Raw genomic sequence first — 22,428 nt, forward strand, 5'->3', positions numbered from 1 at the left:
GATCCTGAAGGCGAGTAACGTTGTGTCCAGCTGTGTGTAACAACCCTCGTCTGTGATCGACAATATTTGTACCAATTGCCATATACGTATCCCATTGATGGATTAGACAAGAGTTTAGAAAATCATTGCCACTCTCATGTGTGAGAGCTAGAGCCAGGAGGTGGTTAGCTTAGCCTAGCATGATGTGAAGGTGTTAGCCTGGCTCTCTCTGAAGAATAAAAAACAGCAAACTGCCCTCAGGGACCTTCAGCTGTGTCTTTTACACAGACAGAGATGTAGAAATTTTTAAACTCTTCCTTTAAATAATCGTTGCTTTGTGACCCGTCACTGCTCCTGTTGAGTTGACTTTGTCCCACCTGCAGGAGGACTTTGAGTTTGACGGGCAGGTCCCGTTCCAGGACCCTCGCAGCACCTCGGAGAGCACGACCCCGATGGAGGGAGAGAACATGGGAGGTTGGTGGCCCGAGTACAGTACTCCTGATACAGGTGTGAGACCCGCTAGACAGTTTACACTGGCATGCACACGGTCATCTGCACTTTACTTTACTGGGAAACCTAAGTTGTCTTTGGGTTGATATTTCGTTGTTTTTACCATAACACTCCAAACTTATTTTTATTGAGTGTTGGATTGTGGCTGTTGGTTGGTTTTGTCTTTTTTATTCATTTATTTTTTTCACCTAACATGCCAATACTGTGAATGTAAGACCTGGGTTTTCTATACGGGGTTATTGTGTTTACATATTAAAAAGGATCAGCTTCATTCAGCTTGACTTATTTCCTCCTGGTGGACTCCTTGTCCCTCTGTAGCAAGCTGAATTTAAGCTCATCCCCAATTTATTAGAAATAACTCTGGGACAATTGATGAAGAGTTCATTCATCGGTTTGCGTTGTCATCTGTCTCCAGTATTTTCTTTTGACACGTGCATGCTGGTTGAGCTGGCTAGTGTTTGTTGGGATTTATCCACTGAATGCACTGAATTCTTGAGAGCATATAAATGTAGGTGTCAGGATTCTCCCCATCTGTGGTAAGTTTTTTGTTTTTTCATTGTTTGCATGTATCTGCTCCTTTTTTTTCTTCATTTCCTCTCATCCTCTTTTCTGCCTTTTTAAACTGCTGCTTGTCAAAAAGCCAAAAAATACATCAGCAGATATCTAAGAAATTAAACTAATAACAACAAAAATACATGTGAAATTTAAATTATAATTGGGGAGTTGTATTTTAAATGGAAAACTGACTGATGTGAGTTTCGGTTTTTTGCAGCTAAAGCTTCTCTGGAATTTCACTTCCTGTGTTTAAATGAATAAATCTACCAATGTCCTTTTTAATTAGCCTGTGCTCATTAGAGATGAGAACTTTTCTCATAGACTCTGCTTCCTGTGATCGTCTCCTCCCACTGATTCACGTTTCCTACAGATTTTTTACCAACTTGTTTTCCCTCTTGCGCCGACACAGTAGGGCTGTCACTTAAAAACATCAGGTCACGACATTATCAGTTTGAATTAATGCAGCTCTCACAGCTTAATCAGAAGAAGTGACGTAGTTCTGTTAATTCATGGTTACCTGAGGGAGACGCCAACAGGTAAATTCAGATTTGCAAACAGTGACACTTTTTTCCATCTGTGGTGTTATCCACATACACGATGACGTACAATAGTCTAGTTTACTAAAAGGGCAACGTGACACGCATTGCTCAGATGGGCGGAGCATTTAACCGACACCTCCCACTGGAGCACAAGGCACCAAGCCCGTTGTGCTTATACACTGTGGATTTAATACAGTAGTCCATTATAGTTTTTTCATTTTTTCCCCCCACTTCTCATTTAAAGAGTGACAGCCACACAGTGCAGCCTCTCAAATGCTTTTAATCTGAAATATCTGTGCAGGAAGTGTTGACGTTACATTAACGGAAAAATAGCAGAGAAGAAGTGATAAGAATGAAAACAGTGTTTCTGCACATGGAGAAACTTGGAGCAGTGGGAATGTAGATGTGTTGAATTAGAGTATTGTTTACTCCTTCTCCTCTCAGTGGCCTTTTATTGTCACATGATGTCCCCCGTCACCTGTTCTCACCTGTTCTCTTCCCGGATGGTTCCAGATGGTTTGCGGTCCGTTGTGGAGGAGCTGGAGCTGGAGAGGAACCAGCTGCAGGAGCAGATACTGAGTCTGGAGGAGCGCTGTCAGGATCTGGAGGATCGACTGCAGCTGCAGGCACGCATCGAGGCGTTACAGGTAACCTCACTCACAGTCCCGGGGTTAAGTCAAACCAGAATTTGTCTTGCTGAATATTGTCTTAAACTCTCACTGTGAAGATGTAACTTACCTACTGATGAGTAAACGCTGAGTGAAATGCATGTTTCCCCCCCGAGAACTAGGATTTTGTAACAAACCCTTCTAACACAGGTGACGTTTGATGTAGATGAAGATGAGCAGCCATATTGGGTCTCTCAGGTGTGTTGGGTCTCTCGTGTATTGTGTGCGCTGGAGAGCACCTCTGGCGGTGACGGCTAACGGTGTGGTGTGCTCGTTTAATCCTGGACACGTTCGTCAGATAATGTTTTGAGCTAGCGCCGCGTTCTGCCGCAGACTCACTGGGTGTTGTAAAACCACACTTCAATGTTTTAATCTGTAACTGTCAAAACTGTCAAATCAGTGCTCAGCATTACCACATGAACGGGGAAAATAGATATCTAATAGCATTAATGAAAACAACAGCGGTGTCAGTTAAATTACACATCTCCTGGTCTCCAGCGGGTCTGCTCTCAACCACGTCTGTGTGCAGTGACAATCTCTCTATCCAGTTTCTTATGAATTTAATCTTTTGCATATTGATCTTTGTTTTTGTGCCGCTGCAGAACGAGTCGGAGAAACTTCAAAGCCAACTGGCCAGCGTCCGAAGTCAGCAGAGCAGAGATGCAGAGAAGCATCAGCTGCTGGTTACCAGCCTCAACGAGCAGCTCAAAGGGTGAGCTACTGAATTAAGTCGACTGGCCTCGTCAGCGTCACGTTTCAAAACAGTCTTTGTCTCGAACGTTCGTCTCGTTACTGCGGAACATTTCCCCGTAGCTCCGTAATGCTTCCTCCATTCATGATCAAGTTCTTCATTATTGGACGGATAAAACCTCTCTGTACCTGTTGAATGTTTGAACTGTTATGATTTCTGTTTATCAGGTTGAGTGACACACAGGAGTGTCTGGAAAGTTCCCTCATTGAGAAGGAAAACACTTTGGCCCAAACGTCGGAGAAGCTGGAGCTCATCAGCAGCCTCCGAGAATCTTTGAGCGAGAAAGAGATTCAGTACAAAGAGGTTTCTGACAAGCTCCTTCAGACTGAGCACACTGTAAGTGTTTCGTTGTTGTTGTTGTTGTTGTTGTTATTTTTGTTTGTGAGGACTTGTCACTGTTCATTGTGCAGTTGTAGTCAATCATTTTCTTTTGTTTTCCCTCCTTTCAGCTTGAAAACGTTTCCAAGAAATGCAGCAGCTCAGAGAAACAATGTTCTGGGCTGAAAACTGAAGTCGCCGACCTCACGCAGAAGTTGAGCGTGCTGAAGGAGAAGGTGTGATTCACTGAATGAGAACATCAATTCTTCTTAATGAAAGCATTCTTCATTATTGTTTTTTCATCCATTAATTGCGTTGCACACATCAGATAACACTCCTTCACACGTCCAGAGTCATTTTATATGGCGTTTTACTTCATTGTTGTTTTTTTTTTATCTCATTGTTTTCAGACTCAAAAACAGGAAGTCACCATAGAAACTTTACAAACTGAGCTTGATCAGACAAACGAGGAGCTGGACAAACTAAACACCGCCCACTTGGAAGAACGAGCCCAACTTATTCATGACCTTCAAACCTGCGAGCGGGAAATCGATAGTCTCAAAGACGCATTGTCGGAAAAGGACAAGGAGATATCGACCCTCTCTGCGAACATGGTGGAGTACACAGAGCAGTTGACGGTGCTGAAGCAGGAGATTAAACTCAAAGAGGAGAACCTGGTTCATGTGGAAAATGCACTGAGGAAAGCGCAGCAGGAGGTCACGATCATCAGAGAGTCACAGAATTCAGACCAGCAGGCGCTGAATAACAAGGTCACAGAGGCGGTCGGGAAACTCAAAGATACCGAGATGGAGTTAGTGAAGGCCAAAGAGGAGACAGAGTCTAAAGTGGCTGAGGTGGAACAGCTGATAAAGCAGATGGAAGAGGACAAGAAAACCATTCAGGACCTCCGAGGGGAGATCCAGAAACAGAGCGCGAGCCATCGTAATCATCTGTCTGAATGTGAAACACACATCACCTCGCTAAAGGAACAGCTGACGTCCTCCAGCCAAAAGCTGCAGGAGTCAGAAGGACTCGTTTTACAGCTCAAGGATGAAAATATCAACAAAGACACTTTACAGCAAGAGCTTCATGAAAAAGAACTGAAATCATTCAAGGAAGAACAAAACAAACTTCTGGCACAGGTGGAAAAATACAATAATGAAATGCAGACATTGTCCAAACGGTTAGAGGAGCAAGTGCAGAGCGAAGAACACATCCAAAAAGAGATGCGAGAGAAACTGGAAACCATAGCTTCCCTGGAAAACCAACTGAAGGCAAATGATAAACAAGCCGAGGACGAGAGGCAGAAATTCAACAGTGAACTGCAGGTCAGAGATTCAGAAAATCAGAAGTTGAGCAATGAGCTTAAAAGCAAAACCGACAACATCTCCAAACTCAAGAACCTCTTAAAAAACACAAAGACTGAGAGACAGCAGCTGCAGGAAAAGCTCAAAGGGCTGACGGAGGAGCTGGAGCTGCAGAAGGAGAGTGTGAAAGAACTGAATGAGAAGGTTACGTCTGCTCTTGAACTCAACGGCGCCCTGGGGAGTCAAGTACAAAGCCTCACAAAAGAAAAAGAGAGACTTGAACTGGAAGTGACTGAAAGTGTAAGAAACATTTCAGAGCTTACAGGTGAGAATGAGTCACTTCAAGCCCAAATATCCACATTGGAAACGCAGCATTCACAAAATGACAAAGTGATTGAAGGACTACAGAAAGATAAAGAGGAGTTGACTCTTCAAATGAACGAGTTAAAGGGAGTTCTTGAGCAAAGCACACACTCAAACTCAGAGATCCTGCTGGCAAAAACAAATGAATGTAGTAATCTCAACCAGTTACTCAGGGAGAGGGAGGATCAGGTGACCCACCTGCAGGAACAAGTGCAAAGCTTGACTTCTAAGGTCGACCAGCTGCAGGGCGAGGCGGCAGAGAAAGAGGAGACTGCTGCTGATCTTCGTGTGCAGTTAGAGGCGCAACAAAACCAGCAAACACAACTTCAGGAAACACTGTCGCTGCTCCGGGAGCAGGAGTGCAGCCTGAAGTCCGGGTTCGTGGAGAAAGACGCGATACTGAAAGAGAAGCAAGAAGAGCACCTCAGTTTGCAGAATGAAATCGCAACGCAGAAAAATATCGTATCCAAGCTGCGAGCTGAAGCCGAGTCTCTCAATGAAGAACAGTCGCAACTCAGGCGGCAACTTCAAGAGAGAGAAGAACTGTTGGGGAATACGATGCGACAGTGTCAAAAACACAAAGACGAACTGAACGAGACGAACAAGACGCTCAAGTCTCTGAGTGACCAAATCAGCGTCACGGAGGAAAACGCCAGAAAGCTTGAGAGTGAAGCCGAGCTGCGGCAAACGGAGGTGACAAGCTTAAACAGACACATCCACACTCTCACTGAGGAAAACCAACAACTTCATGCTGCCTGTGAATCTACAGCAAAACAACTCGCTCAGCAAACGGAGGCCGTGTCTGAGCTCGATGGACAGCTGAAAGCAACTCTTGAACAGAACTCCAGTTTGAGCGGGAAGATTATCAGTCTGACAGAAGATCATCAGAGACTACAGGAGGAGTTGGCACAGAGCATCCGATCAGTTTCTGAACTAACCAATGAGAGGAGTTCGCTCCAACAGAAAACCTCTGGGCTTGAAATCCAGATCGCAGACGGTCAGAAAACAATCGGCAGCTTGTTGAGGGAGAAGGAGGAGCTTTCTATCGCAGCAGATGAATTAAGAAAGGTCCTGAAGGAAAGTGAAATGTCAAATTCTGCAGGTTTGCTTGAGAAAACAAACGAATGTGTTAATCTGTCAAAACTGTTGAGGGAGAGAGAAGCACAGCTTCAGAGTTTACAGGAGCAAGTTGGTCAACTCAACGTGTCGTTGAATGAGAAAGAACAAACGTTGTCAGAGTGGCGCTCTCAGCTGGAGGCTCAGCAGAACCAGCTGCTGCAACTGCACGACACTATATCCATGCTGCAGGAACAAGGATCTGCCTTTAAGTCGGGGCTGATGGAGAAAGACGCCATGTTTCAGCAGAAAGCAGAGGAGTGTAGCGTTTACCAGAAAGAGATCACGCTACAGAAAGATTGTATATCACAGTTACAGGGTGATGTAGAGTCACTCAGGCGAGAGTGCTCAGGCGCCAAACAGCAGATTGAGCAGAAAGACCAGACATTAAGAGAAGTTACAAATGAGTTTCAAAGCCACAAGGATGAGCTGAACAAACGGAACGAGTCTGTGATTTCGCTCAGCAGTCAGCTCGGCGCCATGAATGAGAGTGCTGCGGAGATGGAGGCTGAAATCACCGACCTAAAGGCGGCTGTGCAGAAACTCACTGCAGAAACTCGTCAGCTGACGCATGAGGACGACCAGAGGAAGGCAGAGATCGTTGATTTTAAAGACAGCATTCAGGCACTGAATGAGCAGAATACTAAATTAAAATCTGAACTTCTCAACACAGTGACCGTTCTGTCCGCAGCACAAGAAGAAGTCACAAACCTTAAAAAATCCGTCGTTGAAAAGGACAATGAACTCAAAGCAGCGTACTCCGACAAGGAGACGTTTAATGTGACCGTGAGAGGAAAAGATGACTCCCTGAAACAGCAGGAGAGTCTGATCCAGCAGCTCAACAGGAGGGTCTCTGAGCAGGAGGAGCAGCTGAAACAGAAAACAGACGACAACGTCGGTTTAAGTGCAAAAGTTTCAGAGCTCGAAGATTCTGCCTTGAAGCTCAGAGGTCAGGTTGACAGTCTGACTTCAGAGTCATCCATACTGAAAAATACTCTGGAGAAAAAGGAACAGTTGAGTCTTGAATATCAGACTCATTCTTCAGCTGCTGTTGAAAAGTTTAATTCAAATCTACAAGCCAAAGAGGCAGAATGTGAGAGCTTGAAAGAACAGGTTTCACACCTTGAAGAATCCGTCGCAAAGCTCAACGACACCCTCCAGGTTCAGATGACCGAGGCAGAGAATCTGAAGAAGGCGCTGGTGGAAAAAGAGGCAGCTCTTAAAGACCAGTCAAAATCTCTCCAGGACATTCAGAGAAGAGCAGATGAAGCTCTGCTCTTCAGAACTCAGTTCATGGAAAGCACAGAGTTGGTGTCACAGCTGCAGAGTCAAATTCAGTTACTGTCCACTGAGTCTGGAAACCTCAGAACGTCAACAGAGGAGACGCAAAGTGCCTTCAACAACCTACAAGAGAAATACGCTGCTAACTTGGAGGAGTTGCAGGACGTGAGGAAGCAACTCTCCCAAAGGACCGACGAGGTGTCCGACCTTCGCAAGTTACTGGATGACTCCAGTAACGAGCATCAGGTGGCGAAGACCACAATAGAGACACTGAGAAACGAGTTAACAGCCATCCGTCACAAACTGGAGAAAACGGAAGACCTGAACTCCAGTCTGTCAAAGGAAAAGGACGAAGCTTTTTCTTCTCACCAAGCAAGCGTGACGCTGCTGACCGTTGAAATACAAAGACTCAAATCACAACATCTTCAGGTTGTTGCACAGATGAATGCCCTGACAGAAAACCTGGAGCAGAGGGAAATGGCTCTGCACGCCATCAACAGCCAGTACACGGCTCAGGCCAAACACGCCTCTCAGCTGGTCTCAGAGATGCAGAAACTAGAAGAGCAAAATAAGAGACTGAGTGAGGAAATTAGTTTGTCAAAGGAAGGTCATCAGAAGCATCTCACCGCCGTCGGTAATGAGAACGCACGTTTGCAAGAGGAAGTCGGGAAACTTGTTGCGGAGAAGGAAGAGCTGGAAAGGAGACACCATCAGATCAGGTCATCACAGGGGGAGCTGCAGGTTCAGATGGAGCATCAGTCCAGCAGCATGAATGAACTAATGGAGAAAATGGTGTCCGAGAAGGAGAACCTGCAAGCAAAGGTTAGTGGCAAAGATGGAGAACTCTCTCAATTAAAAGAACACGTTCTAAAGATAGAGCAGATTCTGCAGGACTCTGAGAAAGAGTGGCTGTTAGTTTTGGATAGAGAAACACAGGATAAGAATCTACTTGCTGAACAGTTGAAAGGTGTTGAAAATGAAATGAAATCTAAAGATGTTAAAGTTAATGCTTTGAAACGAGACTTGGACAGTTTGCAGGAGAAACTAGCCGAGGCTTCTTCTGCAGTCAGGCAAGGCTCTGATCAGCTGAGCGCTAAAGAGTCGGAAGCATCAGCGTCCAGGATTCAGCTGGAGAAGGTGTTAGCATCTTTCCAGGAGAAGGATAAAGAGAACAATAGTTTGCAACAGGCTCTGAAAACTGTGGAGTGCGAGTTACACAAACTTATAGTGAGAAAAAATGACGCAGACAAAGATTCCTCGTCTGAAAAACAAACCTCTTTACAGGAGATGATAAAACAATTACAGGAGAGTCATCAGTCTGAAGTAGATGCTTTGAGAAATGAGTTGGATAAAACTGTAGCGAAATTACACGAAGCACAAAACACACTCGATGAAGGAGGGAGGAGTAACGAGGAGAGGGGTCAACGAATTGCTCTTCTGCAAGACACAGTGGAGCGTTTACAGACTCGGCTCAACGCTGAGTCAGAGAAAGTGAAAGAAGCTGCTGTCAAACACTCGTCTTTACACAGTGAACTGCAGGCGAAAGACGAGCAGATCGGCTGTATTAACATTCAGATAAGTCAGCAGAGGGAATTACTGGCTGGACTTAGTCAGCAGATAAGGGATAAAGACGCATCCATTACGCAGGTCATAGAATCTGCCTCGAATGAAAGAATGAAACTCGCGGAGGAAAAAACATCTCTAATAGCACAGTTAGAAAGTGCGGAGCAAGCACATAAAACCTCCATGAAAAGGTTTGAAGAGGTGTCGCAACAGTTAGAAGATTATATCTCACGCTCCCAAAGTGAAAATGACGCCAAGAATTCAGAGAAGCTTCAGCTGATAAAGGAAAAGGACAATCTCAAAGGCGAACTGGCGAAGGTATCGAAAGAAAAAGATGTCATGAAGAAGAAGCTTCAAGCTGCTCTCATTCTAAGAAAAGATCTGTTGAAAAAAATAGAGGAGTATGAAAAGCAAAGAGAAGAGAGTTTGAACAATAAAACGGAGGTTTCACATTTACAGGATAAATTACAGGAAGTAACAAACCAAGCTCAGTTAAAAGTTTCTGCTCTGGAACAGAAAATTGTAGAGAAAGAGGGAGAGATTCTCGAACACAAGACAGAGAGTGAACGACTTGTTGAACAGTTACAGTCAGAAAAACAAACTTTGCAAGAGACGTTAAATGAGAAAGAAGCGCGTTTGTCAGAAAAACTGCAAACACTCAGTGAGAAAAGCTCCGTCATCAAGCAGCTGCAGTCCAGTGTCGCTGAGAGAGAAGAAGCCTTCGAGAAAGACAGAAACAGCCTGATGCAGAAATTGGAAGAGCTTCGAGATGAAATCAAGACGTGTAAAGATGAGTTAAAGGACAAATCTTCCTCCACTGCTACTGCACTTGACTTAGAAAATGAGCTCGCACAGATGAAGTCAGAGAAGGCGATACTCCAGAAAAAGGCCCAGGCTGCTTTGCTGGCGCGCAAAGAGACGATGAAGAAAGCTCAAGAGAATGAAAAGAAATTAACTCAGGAACTGGCTGAGCTGAAAGACGACTACAAGGCTCTGTTGGAGCAACACTGTCAGCAGACGAACGAGCTGAACGCCGTCCAGTTAAACTCTGACGAGAAGGTGAGGGAGCTGGAGGACCTCCATAAAACCTCCTTGTCTTATCTGGATGAACTAGACACTTTGAGACAGCTGGTGGAGGAGCGCAATAAGACTCTTCAAGATCTGAAGATGTCTCTGGCTGAGAAGGAGAGCCAGTGCCATTCTCTGTCGCACCTGCAAACAGAGCTGGAAACGCTGAAATCCAAAACTGAGAACATGTCTCTTGAGATGGCAAGTAAAGACGAGGCTCTCGTAGTCATGGAGCAAAGAGCAGAAGCTCTGAAGTCAAAACTTCAACTGGTAGAGAACGACTTGGAGAAAGCCCAGGCGGAAGGAAAGGAGAAAACAGAAGAGATCGAGAAATATAAGGAAACGATCAAAGTTTCTGAGGTAAAGACCGAACAAGAGAAACAGGTTTTATTGGAGGAACACGTTAGTACAAAGGAGGAAAAGTATCGTGTTTTAATGGAAGAAAAGGAGGCTGTTCTGGAGCAAAGTAATCAGATGAAAGTGGAACTTGAGACGGCTCTTGCTTTAGTTTCACAGAAATCCTCTGAGGTTTTAACCATCGAAAAGACATTATCAGAAACTCAGCAGCAGCTCAGTGAGGACAAAGGTGCTCTGACCAAAGAGCTTGAAAAAGCTCGGCTGCATTTCACTGATATGGAAAGGAATTTGGATTTGTTAAAGCAAGAAAAAGAAAGCGCTTTTAGATTAATCGATGAACTCAGAGGTGAGGTGACCGCACTGAACCGGCAACTGGAGGAGGCAGAGGAACTAAAGCTGCATCAAAAGACGCCTGAAACAGACATCAGACAGGAAGACGTTGACGAAGGCGGGGTCGGTTCATCCTGCAATTGTGCTGAAAACTTCAAAGTGATATTAACCGAGAGAGATGATGCCTTATCAGTTTCTCAGGCTCGAGTTGCAGAAAAGGAAGAACTAATCGCTGCACTTGAACTGCAGCTACAGCAGCAAATCAAAATTCACGAAACTGCCGTTGAGAAAATGAGAATAGAGGCAGATCAGCTTCAGAAATCTCAAGAAGACGGCAACAAAATGAACGGTCAGGACAACCAAGGCAAAATTTCTCTCCTAACCAGGAAACTTCAAGCAGCTTTAGTTTCTAGAAAAGAGCTCTTGAAGGAAAATGCAACGCTCAAGGAAGAAGCAGAGGAGCTGTCAGCCAAACACGGAGCTAAAGAAGCCGAGTGTTGTACTCTGGAATCGTCGGTTTTGAAGTTGAAACAACAAAACCTGGATCTGGAAAGCTCAGTGTCATCTCTGAACAAGGAGAAAGACGAGCTCAGCACCGAAGTCGATCGATTCCTCAATGATAATCGCAGTCTCTCAGCAGCCTGCGACAGCTTGAAACTAACCATAGAGAGCATCACCCAGCAGAAACAAGCCTTTTCATGCCAGCTCGAATCCCTGAAAGACTCTCAAACGGAGGAGCTGTCCAAGTGGAAGTCAAAGCACGCCGAGCTGAAACAAGAGTACGAGTCTCTTTTGCAAGCTTACGAAAACGTTAGCAGTGAAATGGACAAGATGAGACAGCTTTTGGAGGGGGCCAAAAGAGACAGACAGGAAGCCCTCCGCAAAATACACAAACATGAGGCCGAGATGGAAAATCTGGAGAAGCAGGCCAGAGAGATGGAGGAGGAAAATGACAGAATTAAAGAGAGGATTCGCACATTTTCCAAAGAGAAACGGCAGAAGATCGAGGAGCTGGAGGAAGAGAATCAGAAAATGAGATTAGAATTGACTGAGCATGAAGGAAACCGCAAAATGGCAATGTGTGAGCTGACTGACAAAAATAAAGAATTGGAGGCTGAGATTTGCCACCTTAAAGAGTCTTCAGAGGATCTGAGAGTGAAACTGACAGAGATCCAGGCCGAAAATAGCCAACTGGCAGAAAAACTCGGAGAGGCTAGCTGTTCATTGGAGGAGAAGCACATGGAATCAAACACATACACAAACAACATGCAGCTGAAACTGGACGAAGCGCTCAGTTTGAGTAATTCACTCACTGCGCAGATTGAGGCCCAGAAAACGGAGCTCAGTGCTCAGCTGGAAATCAACAAGCTGTTACAAAAGGAGAAGCAAAATCTTTCTGAGAGAATTGACAAGATACAGAACGACCATGAAGTTCAGTTGGGAAAGAAAGATGATGTCGTCAAAGAGCTAAGAGACGTCATCAACCGACACGGCCAGGAAACCATCAGCCTGAACGAGAAGGTGAGAATCCTGGAGGACGATAAGTCTCTTCTGCAAGAGGAGCTTGAAAATGTTCAAGAGATTTCAGACAAAGTGAAAAATGAAAATGAATATTTGGAAACTGTGATCCTCAAGAACTCCGAGAGGATCGACGAACTGACCGAGTCTGTCTGCGTTTTGCAAACCCAGAACACACAGCTGTCCTCTCAGCTGGCGGCGAGCAAGGAGATGAGCAATCAGGTTCGTCAAGAGAAAGAGGAGGAGCAGCTCAAACTGGTCAGAGAGTTTGAGGAGAAGCTCAAGACGGTTCAGAGAGGCAACGAGGGCACCAAGAACGTGAAGAAAGAACTGCAAGAGCTGCTCAAAGAAAAGCATCAGGAGATAAATCAGCTGCAGCACAACTGTATCAAATACCAGGAACTGATTTTAGATTTGGAGAGCTCTCTGAAGAGCTCACAGTCAGCCTGCGAACACATGGAGAAAGAACTGAAGAAGAGTTCAGAGAAGATTTCAGCTCTGGAGGAGAGAAGGAAACAGTTTGAAGTTGAGCTGGTGACACAGAAGAATCTTCTCCAGGACGCCAAAGAAAAGATTGTGAGTGTCGAGTCGGAAAGAGACCAGCTGGCTCTGGAAATATCCCGGCAAAGTCGACAGTCTGAGGATCGGGAGAAGATAAAATCACCACAAAGTATAGATGAGAAACAAATAAATTCATACGTGGAGAATCAGTTTGTGTTGCAGCAGCAGATCGATGACCTCAAGGATTTAAAAGATAAAGAAAGTCAAAAGGTTAATGATCTGCGACAACATGTGGACTCTCAAGATCTACAGATAAATACTCTGAAGAGAGCAGCTGAGACTAATGAAGCGAAGCTGTTTGCTTTATCTTCCACTTCCCAAGGGGCAGATGCCACAAAACTCTGGAATGATTTGTACCAGAGGACGTTGAACGAGAAGGATAACCAGCTCCTGGAGCAGGGCTTTGTGATCAAAAGGTTCCTGGAAGACATGAGGGTTAAAGATAAAGAGGTGAATGAACTCCGAGTCACCAAGTCCAGACTTGAGAGGACTCTGAATGAATACTCTGTCGCCGCAGCTGCACAGCAGAGACAGCTGTTTGTGATGAGCGCGAGCAACGCCGAACTGACCGAGTCCGTGGAGCTCATGACTGTGCAGGTGAAGGAACTGAGTGCTCAGGTGGAGAGAATAGAGCAGGATAAAAACACGCTCAGCCGACACCTTGCCGACAAGGAGGATGCGATTTCTCAAATGCAGCTGAATCTCCATCAAACAGAGAAGATAAACGCAGACACAGACGCTCAGCTGCTACTTCTACAAACTCAAAATGACAAACTTCGAGCTGACTTTGAGAAACAGGAGGGAATTTCTCTGCAACTGAAAACCCTCCTTCAGAGCAAGGACGCTGAGATCTCCTCCCTGTTGTCCTGTAGAGATGGACAGATGTCGGGGTATCTAGAGCAACTCCAGGCTAATTATCGTTCGCAGGTCGCAGTTTATGAGGACAGGCTAACATCTTTACGCTACCAAAGGGAAAAGGCCGATAAAGAGCTGAGAGGGCTCGAAGCCAGGGTCAAAAGTCTGCAAATTAAAGCGAGCAGATCCGTCCAGGAGAAGGAGCAGATGGCAGCAAAGATGGAGTCATTCAAGAACTCCATGGTGTCTTTACAGAGTGAACGGGAGCGACTGATGTCAGAATACAGAATCCTTGAAGCAAAGAGCGAGCTGGGCTTAAAGGGTAAAGAGGGCTCTGCTGACGGGGAAGGTGGTGCAGCCAAAGGTCTTAAACATGAAATAAGGAAACTGTTGCATCAGATGGATGATCTCAACTCGGAGAACGCGATGCTCAGGGCTCAGCTGGTCCGGTACAGAGAGGACTTGAATCAGGTTTTATCCCTGAAGGACAACCAGTTGAAGGTTCTGCTGAAGAAGCAGCAGGATGTGATCAAAAACCTGGAAAATCAAAAGGCTGCAGCTGAGAAGCAGCACAGAGAGTCTCGCTTGGAGCTGCAGAAGGAAGAGCAGGCGAGCAATACGTTGAAAGCAGAGATTTCTAAACTCAAAGCTCAGGTTTCACAACTGGAAACAGAAATATCGACTGAGAAAAAGGACAGAGCCACGACGAACGAGGGCAAAGTGATTGCTGATTTGCAGGAGGCCGTGGCAGCCAAAGCAGCTGAGTGTAATGAGCTCCAGCAAAAACTTCTTTCTCAGAAAATCTTAACTGATGAACTCAAGGGAAAAATGCAGCAGGTGGAAAATGAGACGGACAAAAAACTGACCGAAGCCGAAGACAAATACAACTCTGAGCTGGACACCTTCGAGCGAGAGGTGGAGCTGATGAGGGGCGAGCAAGAGACAGCTGATCAAAGGGTGGCAGAGCTCGCGAAAGACCTTCTCGACATGGAGCAACAGCTAACAGACGCCAAAACTCAGAATAAAGACATAAAGGTTCAAAATGAGTCTCTGTGCAAAGCCATGGCCGCTTTGCAGAATGACCGCGACCAGCTCATCGAAGACTTCAAGGTCCTGAGAAACAGATATGATGAAGAACTCCGGGAGACTCAGGCAGCTTTGAACAAGGTGGAGCGCAGCCTGCAGGACGCCACGTCCGACCTGGCCATGTTTGCCAAAGAGAGGGACATCCTTGTTCATAAACTTAACGCTTTAGAGAGCAAAGACGCTGACGCGGAGCTGAACAAGTTGTTGGACGAGCTGTCGAAGGACGTGTCGGAGAAAGAGAAGAAACTGAAGCAGGTCGTCTCTGAAAATAACTCGTACGTCAGGCAGCTATCGGCGTTCTCCAGATCCATGGCCAGCCTCCAGAATGATCGGGACAGGCTGATGGATGAGTTGGCCGGAACCAAACGAGTGGTTGAGTCCAGACAGGGGTCAAGCCCAGAGACTGTCTCCTCCCTGAGTGTGGAGAGGTCTAAAGGAAGTGGCATCACAGCCCTCCAGACTGACAGAGACGGGCTGGTAAGTCAAGTCATCAGCTGTGTGTTCAGTTTGGCTGTTGCTTGCACTTCCTTTCTCTGCTGTAGTTTTATGTTGCAGACAGCATGAAGGGTTAAAGTTTTATTTATTCATTTGGTTTTTTCCTACATACCATTGCTTTGAATTGCATGGTATTTTTCTTTTGGGATGCACATGTGTTCTGGTGTCTGTGAAATTCTGTCTTTTAATTACAACTTTTGTTTAAAGATAAATTGTTCCATCTTTGTGACTGATGAGTCTCTTCTCTTTTCTGTTTCAGCAGACGACAGATGAGCTGCAACAACAAGCTGCAGAGAAGATGCAAACTCGCTTAACGTCCCCTGAAGAAGTCGGCAGCTCTCAGGAGGAAGCAGCAAATCTGAGGTATCTGAGTTAATTAAACCACGAGTTAGTGTCCGTAAAGAGTAACTGAAAGTCACGGACAAGTCTGGTGTTGGATGCATGAACAAGAAGTGTGGCCTCTCACACGACCTCTTGACTCAGACGGTTTTTCATGCAGCAGAAACAAGAAAAGAAAGTCACACACTTTGGCAACAAGTGAGAGGTTTGATATTTGGATGAACATTCATGTACGCTGCTTGTTGGGAAACAGCTGCAGGTTTTTCTAGCACTGAGCTCAAAGACTAAACGACGAGATGAGAAATATTAGATTTTTGTTGATGATACTAAAAGGTTTCTGTTGTGTAGGTCTGACAGAGAGAGGAAGGACAAAGCTCCAGTCAAGGTAAGTTTACACACATGAACACTCTGGACTGTGTGATGTCTCCTGGTTATTTTATATTTTATACTGTTTGAAATGTGGGTATTTATTGTTGCTGGCTGTTGGTGCCACAGTAAGAAATCATTAGTTTATCTTAAATATTGTTTGCACTGAGGACTGAATGTGGAGAAAGACGGATAGCTGTTAGTTTTTCATCTTGCTAATTGAAATGTTTCCGTCCGTGCAGCGGGAGGCAGGTCAGAGTGGGATGGAGGAGCTGGTGAGTCAGCTGGAGGCAGAGAGGGTTCAGCTTCACAGAGACCTGCAGCGCTGCATGTACGAGATCCAACAGCGAGACCAGTACTTCCAGCAACTCAACACCAAGGTACGAAAGATATTATTTTATTATTATTATTTTCAATTCCTACAGAAAATACAAGAAAAGTAAGAATGAAAGCATCCAGTAATCCATCACCATGGATGCTACGATATGCTAAATCTCCCTTGAATACTCTTCCTCACCCCACATCCTCACTCCACACACCTCCCCCCTCCTCCCCCAGCTGCAGCAGGCCATGGAGGAGAAAGGAGCCGTTGCAGCTCAGCTGAGGGCCGTTTCACAAACCCTGAGGGACACACAGAACCGCTGCCATTGGCTGGAAAACCAGGTCCAAGGCCAGACTCAGGTAAATAATGCTGTATACCTGCAGGTCTATGCTGCTCATGTCTATGGCAGGAGGTTTCAAAAAGTGAGCGAAAAAGACATTTTATCATCTCTATCTTGACTTTTTAAACATCTTTTGAACATAATTTCATATCACACATTGTTAGACCTTCTTGTAGAATTCAATTCAAGTCAAACAACTACATCAAAGTCAGTCAGACACCAAATGAAATCTTCACTGCGCTGCTTTTCATATCCCTGTCTCAACATCGAGTCTAAACCCTCTGTCTCCTCTCTCACTATAGCTACTAAAAATCAATCCATTTTGTCTCGTGAACATCTGAGTTTAGCTAAGCAGATGTTTACACTTATTTTTCCTCACGCTGCACCTTCCCTGAAGCTCTCTGGCACCTCGAGCTTTGAAAGCTGCTGGTCTATAATATTTATGTGGTCCCTTTTTTCTCTTAAAGCTTCTAACAAATAGTTTATTTTTAGACATCAGATTAATAGTTTTGCCCCTGTCCCCCTGACGTCATCATAAAGCACGAGGGTGGCCACATAATGTCTAAAGGTTTATGTGAATTGATGTGTCTGTGCACAGCTGCGTCTGGACACTGTAGATCCATTATACGTGACTTGCCTGTGCAGTTACCTTCCCTCTGCGTTATGTTTTTCCATCGTAATTCCACCTGTGTTGTTGCATCTCGTCACTCAATGTCTTTCCCCTTATTTTCTGAACTGTTATAATATGAATTAAAGTCCAAAATGCTATAAAAATAATCTTCCAACAAAAAGTTACCTCTGTATGTACCTGTAATGTTGTGTCATCACCACCAGGGGTCCGTGTTTGCTGAGGTCGCACCAGGAGCTCCACAGGAGAGAAGCAACGACTCGGTGGTTGCTGAAGCTGCTGAAGCTGCTGAAGCTGTTCAGCTCAGAGAAAGGTGAGACCAGACCTCTCCACATTCTCACAGATGTTTCTGTGTAGCACTGGTCGAGCTCATGGATAAATTAATGTGTGTTCAGGCTGCTTGAGGTGGAGCAGAATCTGGCTGATGAGAGAGCGAGGAGAGAGACGGCTGAGGAGGCTCTGCGTCTGGCTGAGGACAGGGTGAAGAGGTGAGATCCAAATTCAGTCACATATCTCACACACACACACACACACAAACACACACACACACACACACACACACACACACACACACACACACACACACACACACACACACACACACACACACACACATACACCTAAAACAGTGCAGAACTTTTTAAATGTTTTGTTGTGCAGTGTTGGCTCCAGTCTGTCCAGAGACAGTCAGAGGGATTTCAGTATCGAGATGGAAACAGAGGAGGAGTGGGAGGCTCTGAGTCTGAACCCCAACCAGCCTCTAATAACACGAAAGGTACGTTTTTATTTATTTAGCCTTAGACCTGATTACCGTCACCACTGCCTCTAAATATAATAAGAATAATACCTTTTATTTATAGGCACCTTTCAAGGCACTCAAGGACACCTTACAACACACAGTAAAAGATAAAAGACTAGTACAAGGCATAAAATACAGAATAAATTAGAATAAATGTAATTGTATAAAATTATAAATTTTATTATTTAATTTTATGCAAAAAAGTGTAAGATAATGATAAACCCTTGTTCATGTTCAGTTTATATAAGACATGAGTGGCAGGTGTGTCCCTGACTGCGTGGTGTGTGTACCTTCAGGTGAAAGGTGGGATGGTGGCGTGTCGGCGGTGGCTCAGAGGGCGGAGCCTCTACTTCTCCAGGCTGCTGACGAGCCGCGCCCGCTCTCGATATTTCTTCCTGGCCTACTTGCTCACAATCCACGTGCTGGTCCTCATGTGCCTCAGTGGCGCCCTGTAGCGAGGTCACGCCGGGAACAGACCGGCTCAAGGTTAAAACTCAAAGCCGCGGTCTGCAGGAAACACTAAAACCGGAGGTGGAGATGCTCCTGGTTAATGTTGCCAGGGAATGAATGTTGAAGTTAAAGATTTCATCCTCCAGTTAATGTAATGTTCAGTTTATTTGTTTTTCTGTTAAAGGCTGGACACAGATAAGTTATTGATTAGATGTCTGAGCACTGGTTTTTATTAGTTTACTAGTTTACTTTTTTCTTTTTCTAGACATCTTTTATGGTAAACCAAGCCTTAAAGCATGATCCTCCCTCCTCTTCCTAAAACAAGCAGGTGGATTCCTTAATTCTTGTGGCCTGTTTCCTACAGTTTGTTTTCTGATCCACATTGGAGAAGAGACGAGGAGAGAAGCTTCATATTTGACACAAAAAAAGCCTCAAAGGGAGTTTGAGAAAGACGGGACTTGAACCAAGAAGGTGCAGAAAGCCATATCCATTCTTTGTCAACACTACTGTATGAATCTTGTTTTAAATTCCTCCCCACCTTGTTGCCCCTCCCCCCTGAGCTGGGAGCAAACATGCAAACATCCCGTCTGTCAGTTCCGTTTGCTTCACATCCAAATCACAAACGTTGGCACCAGCTGCTGCTTTACCTGCCTGGGTTCACACTTTGCACATAATCGTGATGCTGAGTAAAAACTATGCACTGATACTCCAGATGTAAATGTAATCATCTCATATAAGCTCAGAAGCACTACAGCCCCCCCCCCCGTTCCCTTTAAACCGTAAAGCCAAAGGTGAGTGTATCCTGACCTTGGCAGTTGGAATAAGTGCTGTCATGCCCGTTAAAGTGAGTGAGGAGACATGTTTAAAAATATCCTGAACTTTAGCTCCTGTATCATGATGTGCCATTGCAAAGTGTACTGCAAAAAAAAAAAAGGATATGAAAATACATATTGTATGTATTTAAGGTTTTTCTGTATTTATGCGTGCATCCTCAGAAAGTATAGTGTACAGTATCTGTTATGGACTGTATGTATGTATATACACATTTCTATCGACTCTGCCTGGTGTATGATGACTGTACATTTCTTCTAGATTGTTAAAGAGGTGGAAGATGTGATGAGAGACGAAGTTTCACAAAACAAGCTCAACTAACGAACCAAAAGTAAAAAGATAAAAATAAGATTGAATTGTTTTAAAGAGGGTGAAAGACGATTTGTGGCTCGTTAATTGGTCTGGTTTTGTAGAAAACCTCGAGTCGAGTACGAGTTTGAGATATTGCTGTAATGATCTGTACATAAAGGTGACTGATGGAAAAAATAATGAACTGAATCTATTTATGAAAAAAAAAAAAAGGTAAACTACTGATAAATGTTCAGATGGCATATTTTCTCTGCTGCCTCTATTTTTAAGTTAGTGATGCTGTTGGCCTTCTGGTTACATTAGGCTTCACTTGGTGCAATACTGTGTCAGAGGTGAACGTTTTCAGCTCACCTTCACCATCCCAGAAGAAATTTAATAAAGCTTATTGGACTTTTCTTCAGTTTGCCCTTATGATGTGTATTTTACTAGCAGCCTGCGGCATCATCCGCTCGGCTGTCATCAGATTGTTGTGTTGGATGATAAACACAGTGATGTCGCAAATTATTCAACTGTCATTTTATACACACTTATTGTTTTGTAGATTTTATTTAAAATAGATTAAATTTACTTTTTTTTAATTTAAAATACGTAAAAATGCCAAAACAAAGTGAAATACAATACACATTGTTATATGTATTTCTTTTACTATGTCATAATTGGATTTTTAAAAAAAAACTTATTTTACAGATTTTTCCTAAATTATTATGATCAAACACCATCAATAAAGTGACGCCACTCAAGTTTCTGCAGAGAAACTTTTTCCTAATAATAAAATTAAGTGTCAATCAATTAAATATCAACACAAGCTTAATATTGTAAAGTAAACCTTTTGTTTTGGAAGACAAAGTAAAAAATACTGTGTAAAACAGATTAAAATCATCTCAAACTTCAACTTGCAGTATTTGTGTCAACATTGAATCTATAAATGTAAAGTAATGTTAAAACCTGTAGAAGCACAATCTAAATACAATATTTACTGATTCAGATTCAGATCAATTTTCTTACATTTCTCATAAAATATAATATACTGAAGAAATGGAAATTAAACTGTTAAGTCTCTATATATAGTCTTTCAACTAAAGTGAGGTTGGAAACTAAATTACAAATAACATACGAACCACTATTGACTTTATAACACTTTTATTTAATATATTCAGATGTAAATTTACAATATCAACCAATTATTCACAAATAGTTCTTCAGAGCCCCGGGATGATCTGAAGAACTAAAACTGGCATTTCTCCATTGGTCTATCTTGCCTGTTAAGGTTCCTATAATGAGGAGGTGATGATGTCACCTCTGAAAGAGGGGGGGCTGTGGAGCTGAGGGGGTGTGGTCTGTTGTTTTTTAGCTTGTATCTTCCAATTCAATTCTAAATAAGTGATGCTGTTGGAACAGCACACTGATATTAACTATAATGGCTGAGGACTATGAAATATGAACTCTAATGTTTTAAACTATTGACAGTTTGTTACAGCTACAGTGGAGTCCAAAAGTCATGTGATTGTATGTCTGACATGGGGCAGAGAGTGTAATACGACAGTGAGGGTGTAGGGAACAAGGAAGAGCACAGCTGATCAGACTGAACAATGTTATGGCCACAAGTGTTACATTAAAAAATACTATATTATCATATAAGACACTGTGTGTATGTTTGGGAAGAGAAGATCTTCATGTGTGGACACTGCAGGTGGAGGTGGTGCAGGGCCTCCATCATTGCTGCAAGAGGTTGTAGGTGTCCCCAAAGATCCAGACTTTGGCTGGATGGAAAAAACATTATAATAGAGAGAAATCATATCAATATCATATTGTAGAGTACAGAGAAAAAGACAAAAGAAACAGCACTCTGATTAGATGATCACAGATATCTGAAAATACATTATTCCCTCAGCTTAGTTGTAATAAACAGTCTGCTGAACCGTTTTACATGAAATAACAATAGAATAGAAACTAATACTCAGTTTGGTGTCATTGTGCAGGTGCACATGTCATGATGGTTCTCAGCTCTCAGTGATGTTCTTTATTCTGACAGAGACAGAATCATTCCAACAGATGTTTTGACTCCTGTCATCAATAATGAAATGAACTAGAGCTGAAAACTAGCCGACTAACACTGAACCAAACTTAATATGAACAAACACGACACACACGTCCGCTGCTCTGCTCTTTAACAGCGCGTCCAGACACGACAGTTCACTGTAATAACGGGATCGTTTAGTGACCGTGACTTACCGACATTGACAACCCGCTGTCTCTGTTAACACTAAGGTCGGTGACGTCACCTTCGCTTTGCAGAACTCATTGTAAAACACGTTATAACATGTTTTCCCTCGGTCTATGGTTTTAATACAAGCGGTTACACCACACAGTTAGCTTACACACAGGAACTTCAGCTAATATTACAAGCTTTCTCCTCATATACGTGATATTTACCAAATGTGGACATGTATGCAATTAGCTACTGAGATTATTTTAACACTAAGATATAAAGTTTACCTCGAATTATTAATGCTAACTGTGTTAGCAGTGACTTCGTACCGCGTATCCAGGAGCCTGCTGCGGTCAGGTAGCCGGTGTAGGCGGCCGTGCAGAGCAAAGATCCTCTATAGAGAAGATGCCGCACTACAGGCAGCGCCAATGGTGTGAAATGAGACAGTTCCGGTCTCCTAAGTGGATGTTGTCCCTCAACCCCTCCCTCAAGTGAAGGCAACTGGCATGAAATGTGACAGTAGTAGTAGTCTATACCTGTCTAGACTTACCTCTCTGCATCCTTTGGGAAAGAAAAGACAGAGCTGTTTTTGTTGTTATTACAGCCTGTTGCTGC

General features: G+C 43.9%; 1 protein-coding gene across 1 annotated transcript in view; it reads left to right on the forward strand.

The window, feature by feature from the left end:
• The window catches only part of LOC111222936 (golgin subfamily B member 1-like), a 33,894-nt gene extending 13,895 nt beyond the window's left edge, over positions 1 to 19,999 (forward strand). The window contains exons 16-29 of the mRNA XM_022746866.1: positions 363 to 486; positions 2,097 to 2,230; positions 2,854 to 2,963; positions 3,170 to 3,338; positions 3,452 to 3,556; positions 3,731 to 15,202; positions 15,480 to 15,583; positions 15,908 to 15,944; positions 16,168 to 16,305; positions 16,484 to 16,606; positions 17,422 to 17,528; positions 17,611 to 17,703; positions 17,876 to 17,990; positions 18,311 to 19,999. Of these exons, the coding sequence (XP_022602587.1) occupies positions 363 to 486; positions 2,097 to 2,230; positions 2,854 to 2,963; positions 3,170 to 3,338; positions 3,452 to 3,556; positions 3,731 to 15,202; positions 15,480 to 15,583; positions 15,908 to 15,944; positions 16,168 to 16,305; positions 16,484 to 16,606; positions 17,422 to 17,528; positions 17,611 to 17,703; positions 17,876 to 17,990; positions 18,311 to 18,469 (12,990 nt within the window). The 3' untranslated portion in view covers positions 18,470 to 19,999. The remainder of the gene's footprint in view (positions 1 to 362; positions 487 to 2,096; positions 2,231 to 2,853; positions 2,964 to 3,169; positions 3,339 to 3,451; positions 3,557 to 3,730; positions 15,203 to 15,479; positions 15,584 to 15,907; positions 15,945 to 16,167; positions 16,306 to 16,483; positions 16,607 to 17,421; positions 17,529 to 17,610; positions 17,704 to 17,875; positions 17,991 to 18,310) is intronic.
• Positions 20,000 to 22,428: the final 2,429 nt, after the last annotated feature.

The sequence above is a fragment of the Seriola dumerili genome, unplaced genomic scaffold (assembly GCF_002260705.1).
Source record: "Seriola dumerili isolate Sdu_G_001 unplaced genomic scaffold, Sdu_1.0 BDQW01000011.1, whole genome shotgun sequence".
NCBI lineage: Eukaryota > Metazoa > Chordata > Actinopteri > Carangiformes > Carangidae > Seriola > Seriola dumerili.